Raw genomic sequence first — 17260 nt, 5'->3', positions numbered from 1 at the left:
CCATGGCAGGGGGTCGGACTAGATGATCTTCCCAGGTCCGTTCCAACCCTAGAAACTATGAAACTGACTGGATACAGCCTGTGGCTGCTCCTACGGCATTTGACATGGGGCTGAGCTCCATTCACTCCTGCCAGGGCAGTCTATGTTGTGCTCCCCTGGCCTGGGCCCTGACTAGTGCAAGCAGCTTCCAATGGTGCTGCTGTGCTCCCCTCACACTTAGGGGGAGCTGCTGGGTTGAAGCTTCCCCCGCTACACCCAGAGCAGTACAGCAAAGGCAGGAGCAGGAGCTACTGCTGGAGGCAAGGGGAGCAGAGTAGCACCTGGCTGGCTGCAGCTACACTAGGAACAGCCCCACTGGAAGCTACATGCTCTGGCTGGAGTCCAGGCCCTGGCTGGCTGGGGTGTTCTCCTTGCCTCACCTCCAGCTGCAGCTCCTCCTCTTGCTCCTGCTCCTCCTCCTGCCCCTGCTGTTCCTCTCCAAGCCAGAGGGAGCTTCAGTTAGGCAGCTCCAGCCTTAGCCCAGCTCCCAGCTGCCTTCCACCTGCCCAGTGGAACGAGCAGTCACCTAGAGGTGGGTGGAGTGTGGATAGAAGGTGGCCAGGACCTGGAGCCAGAGCCCGAGCCCCACAAGTTGGAGCAGAAGTCATATAGCTGAAGCTTCCCTTTCCCTTTCCCCCACCCCACCCCACCCGCCCAGGTTGGCACACAGGGGCAGGAGCAGAAGCCACTGCTGGAGGCGTGGGGAGCAGAACAGGCCCACCAGCCTGGGCCCCAGCCAGCACACGCAGCTTCTGGCAGGGTTGTTCCTGTTGTATCTGCAACTGGCTGGGTGCCGCTCTGCTCCTCTCCTAGGGCCGAGCCAACAGACACAGGGAGAACGTGATGTGGGGTGTCCTGGGCAGGGTTCAGCCTCTTGCAGAACACCGTGGTGGCAGTTACGGACTGCACCACCTGGGCTAGCTCTGCTATGTGTTAAGTTTTTCTACTAGGAAAACAAACCCGGAAGAATTATTCCCTGTATACACAGAATGAGTCAGCGGTGTCAACATACATCCCAAGGGATAGATCTGGCTCAAGGAGGTGGGTCATTCAGCCAGTGGGCTTGCCATAGCAGGGAATTGGGCTGGTTGTAATGCAGCATATTCCCTCCCAGAAGAGCCAGTTGGGCTTGCAGTAGTTCTGTTCAGGCTCTCTGCATGAGCAGAGCTAGTTCCCAGGTATGGAGTTCTCAGGAACTCAGATCAGTTGATTGGCCACAGAGCACCCAGGGAATTAATATGGGTCACCTCACCTCTTATTCTGTCACTGAATTTAATATTTTTTCTTGCCCCTGGCAATGAAATTCAGCAGTTGTCAGTGACTGGAAACTGTGATAGCATTAACCCCCTGGCTGCTGGCAACCGATTTGAGCTTGACATCACCAATTTAAGCAACTATTTTATTGTTTTGATGTTCCACTCTTTTGTTATGTGGTTTCATAACATCATCATGGAGCAGACTTGCAAATGAATGTTATAAGTGATTTTTTCTTAATGTGTTCTTTTTAAAGATCTTCAGTCTTGATCTTGGAGGTATATCTGCTATTGTACTGAATGGATATGACGCAATAAAAGAATGCCTAGTTCATCAAAGTGAAGTTTTTGCAGACAGACCATCCCTTCCTTTGTTTAAGAAAATGACAAAAATGGGAGGTGAGTGTTCCCATGACCAACATGGCAAAGGGTTCTTATAACCTAAAACCACATATCCAATGTAATATTTGTCAAATGTTTAATTTCATGTAACAGAATACTTTTCTAAATATGTTGCCTAGGTAAGACTTCATTTGTCTGTGTTCTCTATAGTAAGAGAGAGGTTGAATTCTCAAAATTCTATAATTTATGGTCCTCCAAATTACAAGAGATTGAATTCCATAATGGTTCCTAAAAATCACAGGTAGTAGGTTGGACATGGGTGACTTCCTTCATCATTGGTGAGCAAATGCTACCCAAGATATTGCTGACTTTGGAATCTCCCCATCGGTTCTGTTTGGGCTATGGTCAGTGAAGAAACTGCATTTCTTCAGCTCTTACTTCAGCTTTTCAAATTGCTCAGAGTTTATCTTGTTTGAATATCCTCTTCTGTTGTGTTGGATTTGCCTTCAACTTAGGAATCCTACTAAAAACTGGTTTTAGCAACTAAAAGACTTAGAGGAAATTGGAGCAGCAGGTCAGCCTTTATTTCTACTACTAGACAGATTATTTTTGCTTGGTGATTTGGTGCCCTTCATTTTTGGAGATCTTCACTTTGTAGACCTTGGACTCTGCATTTTAGCATCTCTCTTTGGAATCTTTTTAAACAATCATACATTCCCTTGACACTTTGGCTGTCTAGGATTTGAAGTATATTTTGATCCAAAGCTCTTTGCTTCATCTAGTTTATATATCTTTACTTGCCTTCCTTCCATAAAACTGGCTTCTTGAACTGTCTGAATTTTACTCTGTCTGGGCACCTAGCGGCTATTTTGGCCCAATCATAGCATTTGCTGCCAGAATTATTTCTGGGGGTTTTTTTTTCTAAAGCCAGTGATGGTCTAATGTAATGTGCATAAGCAATTTTGGCAGAGAGACCAGAACTCACTTCCTTTTGCTTGCATTGCTTCCAGCTTCATGACTCTTGCACTATTTGGTTGTCGAGTGGACCAGCATCAGTAAGGAGAGGTATCAGAGCCCCAGTCAACCCTTGCCAGCAGCCTGCTCCTTAGCACACTCTTCTGCAAGAGATAGGGGGTTAACGCCTCTCAGCCCTAGGTCAACCTAGAACCCAGATCTCTTATTTCCTAGGCAAGTGCTCTACCCACTAGATTATTAAATCAAAAGTTGGATGTTGCCACCTTCACCATTTATTTTTAAGCTGTTGAGCATATTCACAGCCACAATTGCTTGATATGATCTGGCCATCTCTGTGGAATTGAGGACCTAGCTGCTGTTCATGTGTCTCATAGAAAATTGGTATTACAGTAGAGTTTAGTTGGAAGTGAGGCACTTAAGTGACCAGTCTGGATTACTTTGGAGCGTACACAGCAGCCTAAGTCTAGGCACCTGGTGATCTCTTGCAGGCCAAAATAGAAGCAGTGGATGCATTTAGCCACCTCACTGGTGGTGTGGCCTCTGAGTGGGGTTGAACTAGATCAGTCTTTGTGGCCTGTTTCCTAAATCTCACAAGTAATGTTTAAGCACTGTAGAGGTCAATTAAGATCTGGGCCCTAGAAGACCAGCCAAGGTGGAAAATAACAGCCAACTTGAATTTGACAAGAACAAACTGTGTTCATGTCATACCAAGCTTATTTCCTTCTTTGACAGGGTATCTGACCTTGCAAATGGGGGAGGGGAGATGGGGGGGAGACTGTATATATGATACATCTCAACTTTATGAAGGCTTTAAACAGGGCCTCCCACATAACATTTTAAGAAGCAAGCTAGGGAAATACTGAAACACTGAAATTGGTAGTGCACAATTATCTGAAAAAGGATGCACATAGATTACTTATGGTTTGAAGTTATAGTGAGAGAGCTTTTCAAGTGGGATTTTACAAAGATCTCTTGTGGGCCAGGCTCTATTCATTTTTTTATTACTACTTCGGATGACAAAATTGAAGATACAACACTAAAATTTGTGGATGACAACAAGCTGGAAGGACTTGCAGTTACTCTGGAGGACAGGATCAGAATTCAACATGATCTTGTTAAATTGCAACAAAATGAAAATCACTAAAGAAATGGAGAGCACAGCATTTAGGAAGGAGAAATCAAGTGCACAATTAAAAATGACAGTTCACAGAAAGGGATTCAGAGTTTATAGTGGACCACAAATTAACAATCAGTCAACAATGTGCTGTTGCAACACAAAAGGAAAACTTAATTCTGGAATGTATTGATAGGAATGTCATACATAACATTCAGAAAGCATTTGTTCTGTTGTAATCAGCACTGGTGAGGCCTCAGCTGAAGTACAGCGATTGTGTTACATCTAAAAAGGCAGGGAGGGAGACTGAGACCAGAGGGGGCCTTACAGTATACCAAACTGTGTCAAAAAGATGACAGTGTTTAATTGTCCTACACATATACTAGGGATTTGACAAGAACAAATTGGCTTTATTTGCAGCAAATACTAGGAAAAAAATTCCAAGTAAAAGGGTAGTGAGGCACTGGAACAGACAGCCAAAGGAGCTTGTAAAAATCAACTTCTCTGGAATTTTTTTTATAAGCGCAGTTTTAGACATACTTCTATAAGGAAGGCCCCCTCACTACAGGTAGATAGATTAGATCAGGGGTGACCAACCTGCAGCACAAGTTTCACAAGTGGCACAGGCAGCTTCTCAGTGTGGTACATAGCAGATCAGGGAGGAGACAGGCAGCAAACCAGTGAGTAAGGCAGGGGGCAGAAAACAGCAAATCAGGCAAGGAGCACAGGGAAGGAAGCAGAGCAGCAGATCAGACAGGGAGCATAGTTTGGAGCAGAAAGAACAGAACAGGAAGGGGAAGGGAATCAGAGTGGCATCTGGGGACAGTGTAGGGATAATTTGTAGCACTCCTGCCAAAAAGGTTGGCCCCCACTAGACTGGACAAGTGCTTTTAGTCCCTTTCAGCCATACCTGCTCTGGGGAGACTGTAACAGGGGGCATCTCTCAGGGCTGGGTCTTATGTCGGCCTGCCCACCTGTTGCTGCAGGGCAATCCACCCGGTCCCCCTGCCATGACTTTGCTGTTCCTACAAACTGATGGTCAATATGGGAGACTGCCCATTACATGCCCCAATGCCAAGGGGTGCTATTTGTGGCTCTGTTCCTCCCCTACACCACAGCCCATGCCTTGCAGACGGCATCTAATTTAACATTAATCCCAGTCTGAGACCGGAGCAAACTGAGTCCAAAGTTGGGCTCCACACACACACCACCTCCCCTTTCACAGGAGGCCTCTTCCACTCCACCCCTGTCTCACCAGGGCCTCTGGCATACTGCCTGTTACCAGGCCACACTCCGCTGCCCTGCTTCTCTTTGAGCAGCCCCTCTTGGGCCACCAGGCTTTGCTATGCTCATACTGGCCTCACCACGCAGAACCTTTGGTTCCTGCGAGTTCCCCTGTTCTGTGTGGTCCAGCTTTATGCCAAACCCTGGGCTAATTCTGCCCCAAGCCTCTCACCGGGCACAACTTCTCATGGGGCTGGCCCTTGTGCTGTCCTTCAAGTTTACTCCCATTCGACCCTACTCAGCATGCCCCTTGGGCTGTCCTTCAGGCCTGCTCACACTTCAGCCCTACTCAGCCCCCTCACACACACAGCTTTACTCGGCCTACTCACACTTCAACACTACTCTGTGCGGGGCCTCCCAATGTACTACCCCCTCTGGGGTCTCCGGGACCTCATATTCCTGCTGGGTTCAGGCACCTACACATGGGCATACCTGGCCCCCACTACTTCTACAGCTGCCTCCAAAACCCACCCCAAGATGGGGGCTGGAGTTAAGGCACCCCTACTTGCCTCTTATCGGGAAGGTAAGTGGCCTGGCATTTCCTGGGGACTCCTGCACCATCAGGAGCCTCACCAGGCCACCCTTCCCCAGCAGGGTGCAGTTTTAGGTCATGCCCAGGACCAGGAGCCTCCAAACCATCCCCATAAGCTCCTGCCATTACCTCCAAGGTTGTTCCTGCTGCAGCTCAGCTGAGTGATGATTCTGCCTTCCCTAGCTACAGCAAACTGCAGCCTTTGTATGCCTTGTGTTCAAAATGGCTGCCCTCATCAGGTACCTGGTAGCTGCCTGCCTCTGCCCTTAAAGTGGCAGGCACCCAAAGGTGCCCTGCCACAGAGACCCTTCTTCACATGCTCAGCATTGAAAAGTCCTTGGGGTTCTTCCTTGAATCGACTAAAGCAGCGGTTCTCAACCTTTTTTGTACCAGGACCCATTTGTAAACATCAATGGCCAGTCCCAGCCCAGTGCCCCTTCTGACCTGCTCCCCCCCAGCCCCCCAGTGTGTGGGGCAGGAGGTGGGTAAGTGAGGCAGAGGGACCCCAAGCAGCCCCTTTCAGCCTGGAATGCTGCCAGCCTGCAAGGGAAAAGCCACGGTTTCCCATGTTTTTCTTCTTTAAAAGGTGAAGCCATTTCTAAAGTTTATTGATCCATTTTTAAAGTTTGTTCATGACCCTTTCATATATTCTTGTGATCCAGTGGTTGAGAAACACTGGACTAAAGGTTTCAAAAGCCACCTATCTGGCTATTTTATTTGATGCCAATAAGTGTTGTTCCTAAGAAGAGTGTATTTGAATAGCCCTCTAATTGTATTTATCTAGTTATAATCTAATGGATCACAACTAGAAGGCCACATATACTATCAGCTGGTGCTGTCTGACTTTGGTACTAACACTGGCACACATTACTCTAGTATCTGAACACCCTGCCAAATCTGCAGGGTTTGCTTCAGCAGCGTTCTCATTGCAAGCATATGCAGAAGAAGCTACATTGTTTTTACTGCATCTTGCATTAAAATTTTGTACAGAAATCTCTCTAGTTTTTCTTTCCTGTATTACGTGCTTCTCAAATAAGAGAGCACAAACTTGTCTGGTCCTCTTGCTAGAGTTTTATTATTTGGGGTTGTTTGTTATGTCCGATAGCCATGTGTACTGCATATAAACTAAAAGGATAAAAGAATGATATCCTCAAAGCATTGATTTGGCATTTAAAAAATTGCCTATTTGCAGTATAAATGTCTAGTTCTTGAACGCATTGTATAATCAGCACATTTATAAGCTTTTTTATTATTTTTATCTCTGTTTCCTTTGGATTATCCATCAATCCATTTCTTTGCCACTGAGAATCCTATCCAGGTAGCCTTAGAAAAAGACGAGAGGGAGTGAGGGGAGGTTACTTACTTCTAAATTATTTTATCCTTGCTGAAGGAAACCTTGTTTCATGACATTGAGCTTGACTTGTTTTTTTAAGGAATCAAATCTTCATTTTCCCTTTTATCTTTTTTGTTTTTTAACAAGAAAGGAATTATAATTTAAATTATACTTCTACTTTACCAGGGCTACTTATTTTGTCAGCTTATAGATAAAGATGTTTCTTAAAAATAATCTGAAACAATAATGACTTCAGGGCAAATGTTATTTCTTAAAGCACTCTATAAGCCATGCGTTGCTGTAATCAAAGATTTTATTCTTGTATAGCCACAGTACACGGCTATTAATTCTCCATTAAAGAAGAATAGCATTTTCACAGAATCATTGTAATATCGATTCTCTGAATATTATACCAGTAATATTTTGCCTTGGGTGTTATAGTGGCATTTACTTCATTCATATGTCATCTTACATAACTTATTTTTTCCCAAGTATTGCTTTTTTGTATTTTTATGAAGTCACTCGACTGGGTTAATTTTACATCTCTTTCTGAAGAAACTGGGACAGCTATAAAATAATATATTTTAATAAGGGGAGTAACTTAAAAAAAGATTTTGAATACTTGTGGGCATAGCTATTGTATACATACACTCCTGTAAAGTAAAGAACTAACTCTCTTTAAATGAAGATCTATGCTCTCTGAAGGTCCTAAAAGAGTTGGCTAAGGAAATCTCTGGGACTGTGATATTAATTATTAATAGATTCTGGAATACTTTGGAAATTACAAAAGAGTGCTTGTTTTTCCAACATTCAAAAAGGGCAAATGGGGTGATCTTCTAGATTAGTGGTACTCAACCTTTCCGGCACATGGACCAGCTATATGGGAGACAGGTGGCTTATAGGCTGGATTCAGCACATGAGGCCAGTCCTGCCTACCAAGTCTGATGTGCCAGCTGATCCCAAGCATCAAGTCCAGGACCACATGCTGGGTCAGATTCTGTGCACTAGGTCAAACCCTACACTCCAAGTACAACCACAAACTGGTCTTTCATGCTGGCCTGATCCAACATGTGCAGCTATGTCATCTAGCCAGCAGTACTCCCCACAGGTCCAAAAATTTAATGACCAGGGAACAGTGGCAACATTAATTGCTGTGAGGCTCCCAGAACCACTGTAATTAACATTGCCACTACTTTCCCGCCACCACATTTCCAGAGAACCCCATGGGTTGGATGACTTGGCTTTCTGGGCCGAATCTGACCTGTAGGCTGTGCCTTGAACATCACTGAGCTAGACAACTACAGGTTAGATAGCCTGGCAAATAAATGGAAAAACAGATGTGAGAGGCATTTGAAGAGGGTGTTTGGATTGCAGATTTAAAACAGTCAAAATAATGTTTAATTTCTGTAGAAAGGAGTGATTTTAACATTCCATTTTACCTAATGGTATCCATTGATATTGGAATCCAATTGGGAGTGGATTCTCTGCTTATGTTTAAGGGAAAAAGAAAGGAGGAGGTCTTTTATTATTCTCTAATCTGTTAAAGAACACTACTGATAGATTTATAAGAGAATTAAAATCCATTCTCCTTGCCTGGAAGATTTGTAATGGGCCTCAAGACTGAAGGTTTAAAGGATTGAGGGAATGTAGGGACCTCAAGGATATAAACTCTGTATAAGCTTTAATTACTGTATGTAACAACATTTTTATCTGCAGTCTCTAAAAAGTTGTGAATTTTAAAGAATGGGTTTAGTGGCTGCCAATGATGAAGGTTTTCTGTTTTTGTTTTAACCTGTCCCTTTGATCTCTCTCTCTGCTTTTTTCCCAAAGCCTTTCTTTGTTCATTGTCACATATACTATGTAATTTTTCACTGTAAGAGTATGACAGTAAGGGTTGTCTTGGTTAGCTGCAAGGTGTGCCCATAGAGCTCAGAGAAAAAGAATCTTTTCTGTCATTCCATGTGAATACAATAACTCTCCTAAGGATTTGAGAAACTAAGTGATATGTACCCACATTTATTCATGAAAAAAATAAACGTGGTCCTTTCTGCACTGACATAAACATCACTATTAACCAAGCCATAGAGATACTTTTAATTGTGAATTTCCTTTTAAAATGTACTATTATTTCATAGATTTATTACATATAGAATTAGGAAAAATCGAAAACTTTATAAAATATTGTTTGAAAATATGTTTTCAGGGTTATTGAACTCCAAATATGGCAGAGGTTGGACAGAGCATCGCAAGTTGGCTGTAAACAGCTTTCGTATTTTTGGATATGGTCAAAAGTCCTTTGAACACAAAATCTCAGAAGAATGCATGATTTTTCTTGATGCCATTGATACATACAAAGGCAAACCGTTTGATCTTAAGCACTTAATAACAAATGCAGTCTCAAACATTACTAATTTGATACTTTTTGGAGAACGGTTTACATATGAAGACATTGAATTTCAGCACATGATTGAGATTTTTAGTGAAAATATTGAATTAGCTGCTAGTGCTGCAGTATTCTTATATAATGCTTTCCCCTTGATTGGCATCTTACCCTTTGGAAAACATCAACAGTTGTTTAAAAATGCAGCTGAGGTCTATGACTTTTTGAATGACCTCATTGAGCGAGTCTCTGAAAACAGGAAGTCTCAGTCACCTCGACATTTTGTTGATGCATATTTAGATGAGATGGATCGAAGTAAAAATGATCCTGAATCTACATACTCAACAGAAAACTTAATTTTCTCTGTTGGAGAACTTATCATAGCTGGCACAGAAACCACCACAAATGTTCTAAGATGGGCCGTATTGTTTATGGCTCTTTATCCTAACATACAAGGTAAGAATTTTATCTTTTTTTGAGGAACTAATATTGTACCTTTATGCTGAGAATTTGGAATGCGTTTTCAAGGTGGCGTGCTGAAGTATTCTATATTAATCCTTACTAAATATAATGAGTTTTGCATATTACTGAATTGTATCACTTGCTAAATATGGACACATGCACAGATGCATGTAAGACAGCACTGGGTGATTTTAAAAGTGCCTGACACTGCATCACATGTATTTGTATAAACAGCAAAATGCTGAGAAAATGGCACTGAGAAAATGGCAGCGGTGGGCTTTTGAACTAAAACTCAAAGTTGTTTTAGTTTCAAAGTGCACCGCTACCATTTTCTTAGCACCAATGTGCATTTTGACACTTATACAAATGCATGTGACAGCACTGGGCATGTCAGTTTGTGTGCTCTGCAAACTCAATTAATTAATCTGCTGTGATGTGCTGGATTTATGGCGCATCGGAGCAGACACACATACATGTATAAGTGGCCTATATGACTGTATATGGTTACATTATTTTATCTGCAGGTAAAATAGACATCGGAACTATGATAATGATATATTTAGGGCAGGGATGGACAATTATTTTGGCTGGTGGGCTGCTTAATGAGCCCTGACTTTTGCCACCAGAAGTCCCTTCCCTTGCTCCAGAAGTAATTCTTTTGGAAGGAGGAAGTTGCCATCTTGAAACTGGAAAAAAAAAATCAAACATCTACTATAACTTAATTTTATTTAGAAAATATTTTAGTCCCAATTTTTGTGGGTTTGTGTAGTGTATCTAGAGGCAATTCCATAATAGCTCAAAACATACTCTTACTCTTGTATATTGTGTGGAAGGGTATGTGGGTATAGTGAGGGCTAGGGGGCAACTGCAGCTGGCAGGGCTAGACTAGCATGTCAGCTCAGGCTCTGAGCTTATATCTTTTCAGGGCTTTGCCCCCTTCCAGTCAGCAGGTTGCCTGGGCTGCCTGCAGGTGCCTGTTAATCAGCCTCATTGGCCTGTTGCCCCAGCAACCTGTAGCTGCTGCACCCTGCCTAGCTTGCAGTGCTCACTTGCTGGGCTGCTTCTTCTCTTAAGGAACAGAGATCCTCAGGCTGTCTGTTACAGGAGGATGCAACCCAGAGCAGGTTTTATATTTGGACCCAAAGAGGGGAAGCTTTGTTATGTATAGCCAGGGAGCTGGAGTCTATGTTGGGACTCATTGTGGAGACAGGTTTCAGTTACAGCTAGAGGGCTTTCTTATCGCATTGTGGTTTATACTATTGGTATGGGACTACAGGAGAGGTTTGGAGGTCCCACTTGTGACTGCATAGCTCGCAACTGCCTGGAGTTTGGCCAAGGGTGAGGCAAATATCAAGAGTAGCAGAGAAAGGGTCAGGGACCTCTAGCCCAAGCAGGGCATGAACCAGGGTCAAGGACCCATAGCTCAAGCATGGCATGAACTAGGGTCAAGGACCTGTAGCCTGAGAGGTGTGAGATCAGCCCAGAAGATCAGAGAACAGGGGCCAGCAGCCCAGAAGGGTGAATTTTGGGGCCAGGGGCCCAGAGTGAGAGGCACAAGCTCCAGAGGCCCAGAGAGTCTGACAGTTGACAGGGCTAGAGCCCAGAAGCCAGGTCCAGGACAGTAGGTCTTGACTAAGGGAGCACCTACAGCAGAGGGGTAGAAGCCAGGAAGGCCAAAGCCCCAACAAGGGATAAAGGCCTGAACTGACCTGGTGGCTTTGGGGACAAGTGTCCTACTTGAATGATGATGCATAACACCTGTGAGGCATGGACACAGCTGTAGGGGAGATCGGAGGCCATGAATAGCCCATAGGGTGATGATTACCAGAGGGACATACATGTGCCTGGTGGGCCCACCTGAAGGAGGACTGGATTTCAGGCTAGTGGGATCTGCTGATGAAGGAAGGACGTAGGTCCTAGGGCCCTTAGGCACCTTCCCTTTAATAATCTAACAATTATATCAAGGCATGGCAGGAAAGAGTAGAAGACAGGGTATTTAAAATCAGAGCGAGGCTGTTGTTGTTTGGCCACTAGGGGGCAGTATGGTCGCTTCTAGGGCCCAGTTCTGCTACAGGCTCAAATATTAATATCTGAAAAGTGGCTACTGAATTTTTGGTAAATCATATCTCATTTGTGACTCCTTTTCCGTACATTATAATTTTTGAAGGGATCATTATTTGTACCTAAACAGATTTCCCCAAATTTCACTTCAGACATCCACCCTATGTTGGGAATGCAGTATGTGTTTTGTAGACATGTGGCACGAAAAAGAAGAGAAGAAGTATTAGGATGTAATCCAATTGTCTGAATGCTAACAGTATTTACTCTCCTAAACTTTATATAATCTATTCTGTTAACTTACAGTAAGTAACAAAATTTATCAAGAGGTATATGTTTTAAAGAAAGTTAGATCGCTGACCTGGTGAAATTCACTGGCCAGCACGAAAACTAGAGTTTGTTGAAATGCTGAAACTTGTTTAGACAGCAGTAGCCTTTTCAGTAGATGCAGAGAGCATATTTTCTTCATTTCAGCTTATTCATCTAGTTCAGTCAAATGATGGATTCATTCCAAGTTGAGAAACAAATTGGAAGTTGAAAAAGCAGCAAAACTTGGTTTGTTCTTCCACTGTATGACTAGAAACAAGGTATGAAAGAATGAGTTCTATTCATTATAAAACCTTGAAGGACCTGGTAATCATAGACAGGCAAGTTCCATTCACTAAATACAAACTATCCTTCCTTTGTTTAAGACATCAGTTTTAAATGCAATGTTTTCCATTTAAGGTAGTTTTTTTCATTGATTAAAAGCAATTTTAAATTAGGTTAAAGGGGTATAGGTTGTAGCCGTGTTGGCTTAAGGACATAGGCAGACAAAGTTCTTTGGGTAAATTACAATATCTTTCATTAGGCAAACTCAAATAGATGGAAAAATTCTCCTTTGCAAGCTTTCAGGTACAAACACCCTTCATCAGGCTGAAGAAGCATCTGCAGTTGGTCTGTGTTCTTCCTGGATGGAATAGAATAGAAGCCAGAGGCCCATATGCACGTGAGAATGCCAGTCAGTGAACATGCAAATTGAGGCAGTCAGTAGGTGAGAAACAGGTGGGGGGAGTGAGGGGAAGGGGAATGTAGACCTGGTGATAAGAATATAGCTGGTACATAGCAGAGAGGTTACGTGGGGTATCAGGTGTTAGGCAGGATATAATGTGCCATAAATCCAACATTTATATTTAATCCATGATTTTTTTGTATCCAGCAGATTGAAGTTCATAGGCTCGCCTGCGAAAGGGGTTTTGTAAATTCTCTTTGAGGATTAGAACTGAGAGATCAGAGAGGGAATGATTGTCCTATGAGAAGTGTGCCCCCCACAGGTAGTTGGGTATTCTTGTCGTTGATAGATTTGCAGTGCGTGTTCATTCTGGTACAGAGTTGTTGTTCGGTTTTTCCAACATATTTTCCATCAGGGCATTTGGTGCACTGGATGAGATATATAACATTTCTGGAGGTGCAAGTGTAAGACCCAGGAATGATGATGGTTCTGTCGTGGGGTGTAGTAATTGTGGGGGTGGTGGAGATATGTTGGCAGGTTTTACATTTCTTGTCATGGTATGGTCTGGATCCATTCGGTGCGTCTTGGGCTGTAGAAAGTTTGTTTCTAGTGATCATGTTGGAGAGGTTCAGTGCTTGTTTGAAGGCTAGGATGGATGGTCCTGGGAAGATCTCTTTAAGAATTAGGTCTTCTTCTAGTCAAACAAGTCAGGCCAAACAAACTTGATCTTCTTTGGCAAAGTGGCTAGGCAGACAAAGGGAATGTTGTAGATATAGCCTATCTGGACATCATCAAGGCTTTTGACAAGGTCCCACTGGGCCTTCTCATAAATAAATTGGAGAAATCAGGCTAGGTGGATAGATAACCATCTCAATAGCCACTATCACAAAGGATAATTATAAATGTCAGAATAGCAGGAGGTTAAGTGGAGTCCCACAGGAATCTTTCCCAGGCCCAGTACCCATGTCACCATGTTTATTAACGATACAAGTGCTGGCATAGAAAGCTGCTTGAGTGAGCTTGCAGAAAACATTAAACTGGGAAGGATTGCAAGCATGGAAGACAGCAGCGCAATTTGGAAGTATCTTGACATACTAGAAAGCTAAGCTGAAGCTAATAGGATGAAGCTCAGTGCTGACAAATGCAAGGTGCTTCACCTAAGGAGGAATAATCAAAAATACAGATACAAAATGGGTGACACCATCTGGGGAGCAGCACTACATAGAAGGATCTGAGAGTCTTGGTAGGTCACAGACTTGGTATGCGTGTGTAGTGTGATGCAGCTGCACAAAAGGCAAAAGTGGTTTTCGGATGCTTCAGTACAAGCATTAAATGCAAGGCATGGGAAGTGATAATGCCTCTCTACTTGGCAGTAGACTATTGTGTGCAGTTTTGGGCTCTACATTTTAAAATGGACATGGAGGAGTTAGAGAAGGTCCAGAGGTGGGCAATGAAAATGATGAAGGGTGTGGAAGGCAAATCATATGAACAAAGGATGAAGGAAATAGGCATGTTCAGCTTGCAGAAAAGGCGCTTAAGAGGGGCATGATAGCAGTCTTCAAATACCTGAAAGGCCACCATGAAGAAGAGGGGGAACCATCTTTTCTCTCTTGCTGCAGAGAGTAGGACATGGACCAATGGCTTGAAATCGCATCAAAGTACGTTTAGATTGGATTTCAGGAAAATCTTGTTCACTGCTAGAACACTGAGGCAGTGGAATAGACTGCCTAGGGAAGTTGTGGACTTTCCAGCAGTGGAGGTGCTTGACAAGAGGTTGGACATGATATAGGTGTAGCTATGCTTATATTTTATTATGGGTATTTCCTATGTTTCTGGGCTTTGCTAGTTGCTACGGGAGCCAGGGTGGGGTTACCAGGGGAAGGGTGGCATTTTTTCCCTTTGGTGCTACATTTGTCAGGGTTTTTCTAAAGCCTTCTCAAAGGCATTGGGTATTAGCTGCAGCCAGGTTTGGGGATATTACTGGGATGTGCCAGTGCAAGAGGTTCCTGGCTGCCTCTCACTACTCCACTCAGGGTCGAAAAAATCGCCAGGAAGGAATTTAACCCCCTGTTCAGGTTGGTATCGCCTCCTTCTGTAGTAAGGGGCATGGCCTGCTTCCTGGGGTGTCTTGAGCATATTTTAACAGTTCTTGCAGCAGCCGGACATTCACCACTGTGGTCCCCCTGCTTTACTTGTGGCAGATTCAGGTGTTATATCTTGTGTTGTGTCAGGGTTGACTTGTGTAGTTCTGCTAAGAGGTTAGACAATAGAGTTGTATAGGATGGTTTGAATAGGGATGAACCTACTTCAGGCAGGCAGGTGGATTAAATTACTTCCCAAGGCCCCTTCCAGCCCTACTTCTCTATGTTGTTTTTATGCATTTAAATTGAATTTTACTCATCTTTCAGATATAAGTTGATATAGAATATGAGCAAAGAAGTTAATCATCATCTAATAAATGTATTTGAATTTAATGTAGTTCATCTTTACTATCTGCAATCTTAAACTTGTTACCCTAGTTCCAGTTGGCTCCTGGAAATAAGGAATGTATTGACCAAAGAAAAATACAGAAGTGAAAGTAGGATTCCATGTCATTGAAAAATAATTGTTAGTGCAGCTTGTTGTGATATATATGAATAAGGAAGAATTACCATGAACAGGAGAATAAAGAAAAAAATAAAGATTGAAAATATAAATCACACAAGCATACAAAAATACAGGATTATTTAGTAAAATATTTCATGTTTAATTTTAAATAAAGTATATATTCTTTATTTTATGAATTTCAGAATATTTTGCAATAAACTAAAGGTTTTTTCTCTAACAGGGCAAGTTCATAAAGAAATTGATTTAATCGTGGGTCCAAACAAAACACCTTCTCTAAAAGAGAAATGCAAAATGCCTTACACCGAGGCAGTTCTACATGAAATTTTAAGATTCTGTAATATAGTTCCACTAGGTATTTTCCATGCAACCTCTAAGGATACAGTTGTGCGTGGTTATTCTATTCCTCAAGACACTACAGTAATTACAAACCTCTATTCCGTGCACTTTGATGAAAAATATTGGACTAACCCAGAAGTGTTTTATCCTGAGAGGTTTTTGGACAGCAATGGGCAGTTTATCAAGAAAGATGCGTTTGTTCCTTTTTCACTAGGTAAGAGCTTATGCCTATTTAATAAATCTAGATACAACAGGGTAAATATCAATACTATATATCCATTATAGGATGTTGTAAAAGTTACATTTCTGATGAAATAGCTATTTTAAAAATAAATACAGTGTACTAGAAATTACGTAATGCTGTCTCCTACATACATAGGTGGACATTTTATTAATCTGAGGATTTTATCCAGCTCATTCCATTGTTTTATATAAGTTTGACAGCTGAATCATCTAAAATAGTGGTGCTCAACTTCTGGCCCATGGTTGGGCTTCCCATGGTCCAGAATTTTTGTTGCAGCAGATCAGTAGCAGTGTTAATTGCTGTGAAATAATTAATGCTGCCACTTTTCCCCTGCCATTCAATTTCTGGATGCATGGGGAGTCATACAGGTTGGGTGACAGTTCTGTGTGCTGGGTCTCGTTGGTGTGTGGGGCTGCATTTACAACATGCACAGGGCATTCATCACTGACATCGACCAAAAAAAGCTGCTTGCCAATAATGTCAACTTTCCTTTTATTGGTGTTGATACCATATGGACCGATATATCGGTGTACGTCTAAAAATTTATAGTCATGAACATCCCTGTTCAACTGCTGCCTGACCTTGGAGATGCCTGAACGCCATAGACATTTTATTGAAAACAGTCACTGGATAAGATGCACGAGTCCTGGAATGGGGACTGGAATCCAGGTCTCCCCTTTGCTTGGAAAGTTCCTTAACCACTTGGCTAGTCATGCATACACTTGCTTTCCCTGTGCTCTCTTCCCTAATGACTCTTGCATTCTTTCCTGTACCACATTCTTGCTTCACCAAGAAGGTAAGAGAGTACTCCCTCTGAACAGCCTCAATTCAGGGGATTTTCAGGGAGATGGACACGTAGGGTAGAATTCCAGCAGGTAAAGGGGGAAATTAAGCCTGCATCTTCCAGGTTCTGAGTAAGCAGTAAAGCCCAGGTACTATTCCCAGTCCCTTTCAAAAGATAGGCCTCCTGTTCTGTTTTTGGAAGAAAGACTGTAAGCAGCCTACCATCAGGAGAGGATTGTGGGTCAAGCAGGCAGAGATGCCTCCTATAGACGTGAGTGACAGCTGTACAGTCACATAGTACATAGACATTCATGTACTTAGTGGGGGCATCTACATGAGATGCTTACTGCACAGTAGACTGATTAGCTCTGCAGTAAAGCATCTCTGTCTACACATGTGGAGCTATTAGGCTGGAGTAAATTAACTAACTCATTAATTAACTCTGCCATAACACTGCCTGACCAGTACTATCTTACAGCAGAGTTATTTTCTGTGCAGCAGTACATGTGTAGGCAGTGACCAGGGCT

The 17260-nt window shown here is 42.9% G+C and overlaps 1 protein-coding gene across 2 annotated transcripts in view; it reads left to right on the top strand.

The window, feature by feature from the left end:
- The window catches only part of LOC109299111 (vitamin D 25-hydroxylase), a 44189-nt gene that overhangs the window by 24369 nt on the left and 2560 nt on the right, over positions 1-17260 (top strand). For both annotated transcript variants that reach the window (XM_019519635.1, XM_019519636.1), the window contains exons 2-4: positions 1550-1691; positions 9076-9708; positions 15591-15920. In XM_019519635.1, the coding sequence (XP_019375180.1) occupies positions 1550-1691; positions 9076-9708; positions 15591-15920 (1105 nt within the window). The remainder of the gene's footprint in view (positions 1-1549; positions 1692-9075; positions 9709-15590; positions 15921-17260) is intronic.

Source organism: Gavialis gangeticus, unplaced genomic scaffold (genome assembly GCF_001723915.1).
Source record: "Gavialis gangeticus isolate Ggan-Ray unplaced genomic scaffold, GavGan_comp1, whole genome shotgun sequence".
Taxonomy (NCBI): Eukaryota; Metazoa; Chordata; order Crocodylia; family Gavialidae; genus Gavialis; species Gavialis gangeticus.
Note: the sequence above shows the minus strand (reverse complement) of the source record. Positions and strands in the feature narration are given on the sequence as shown.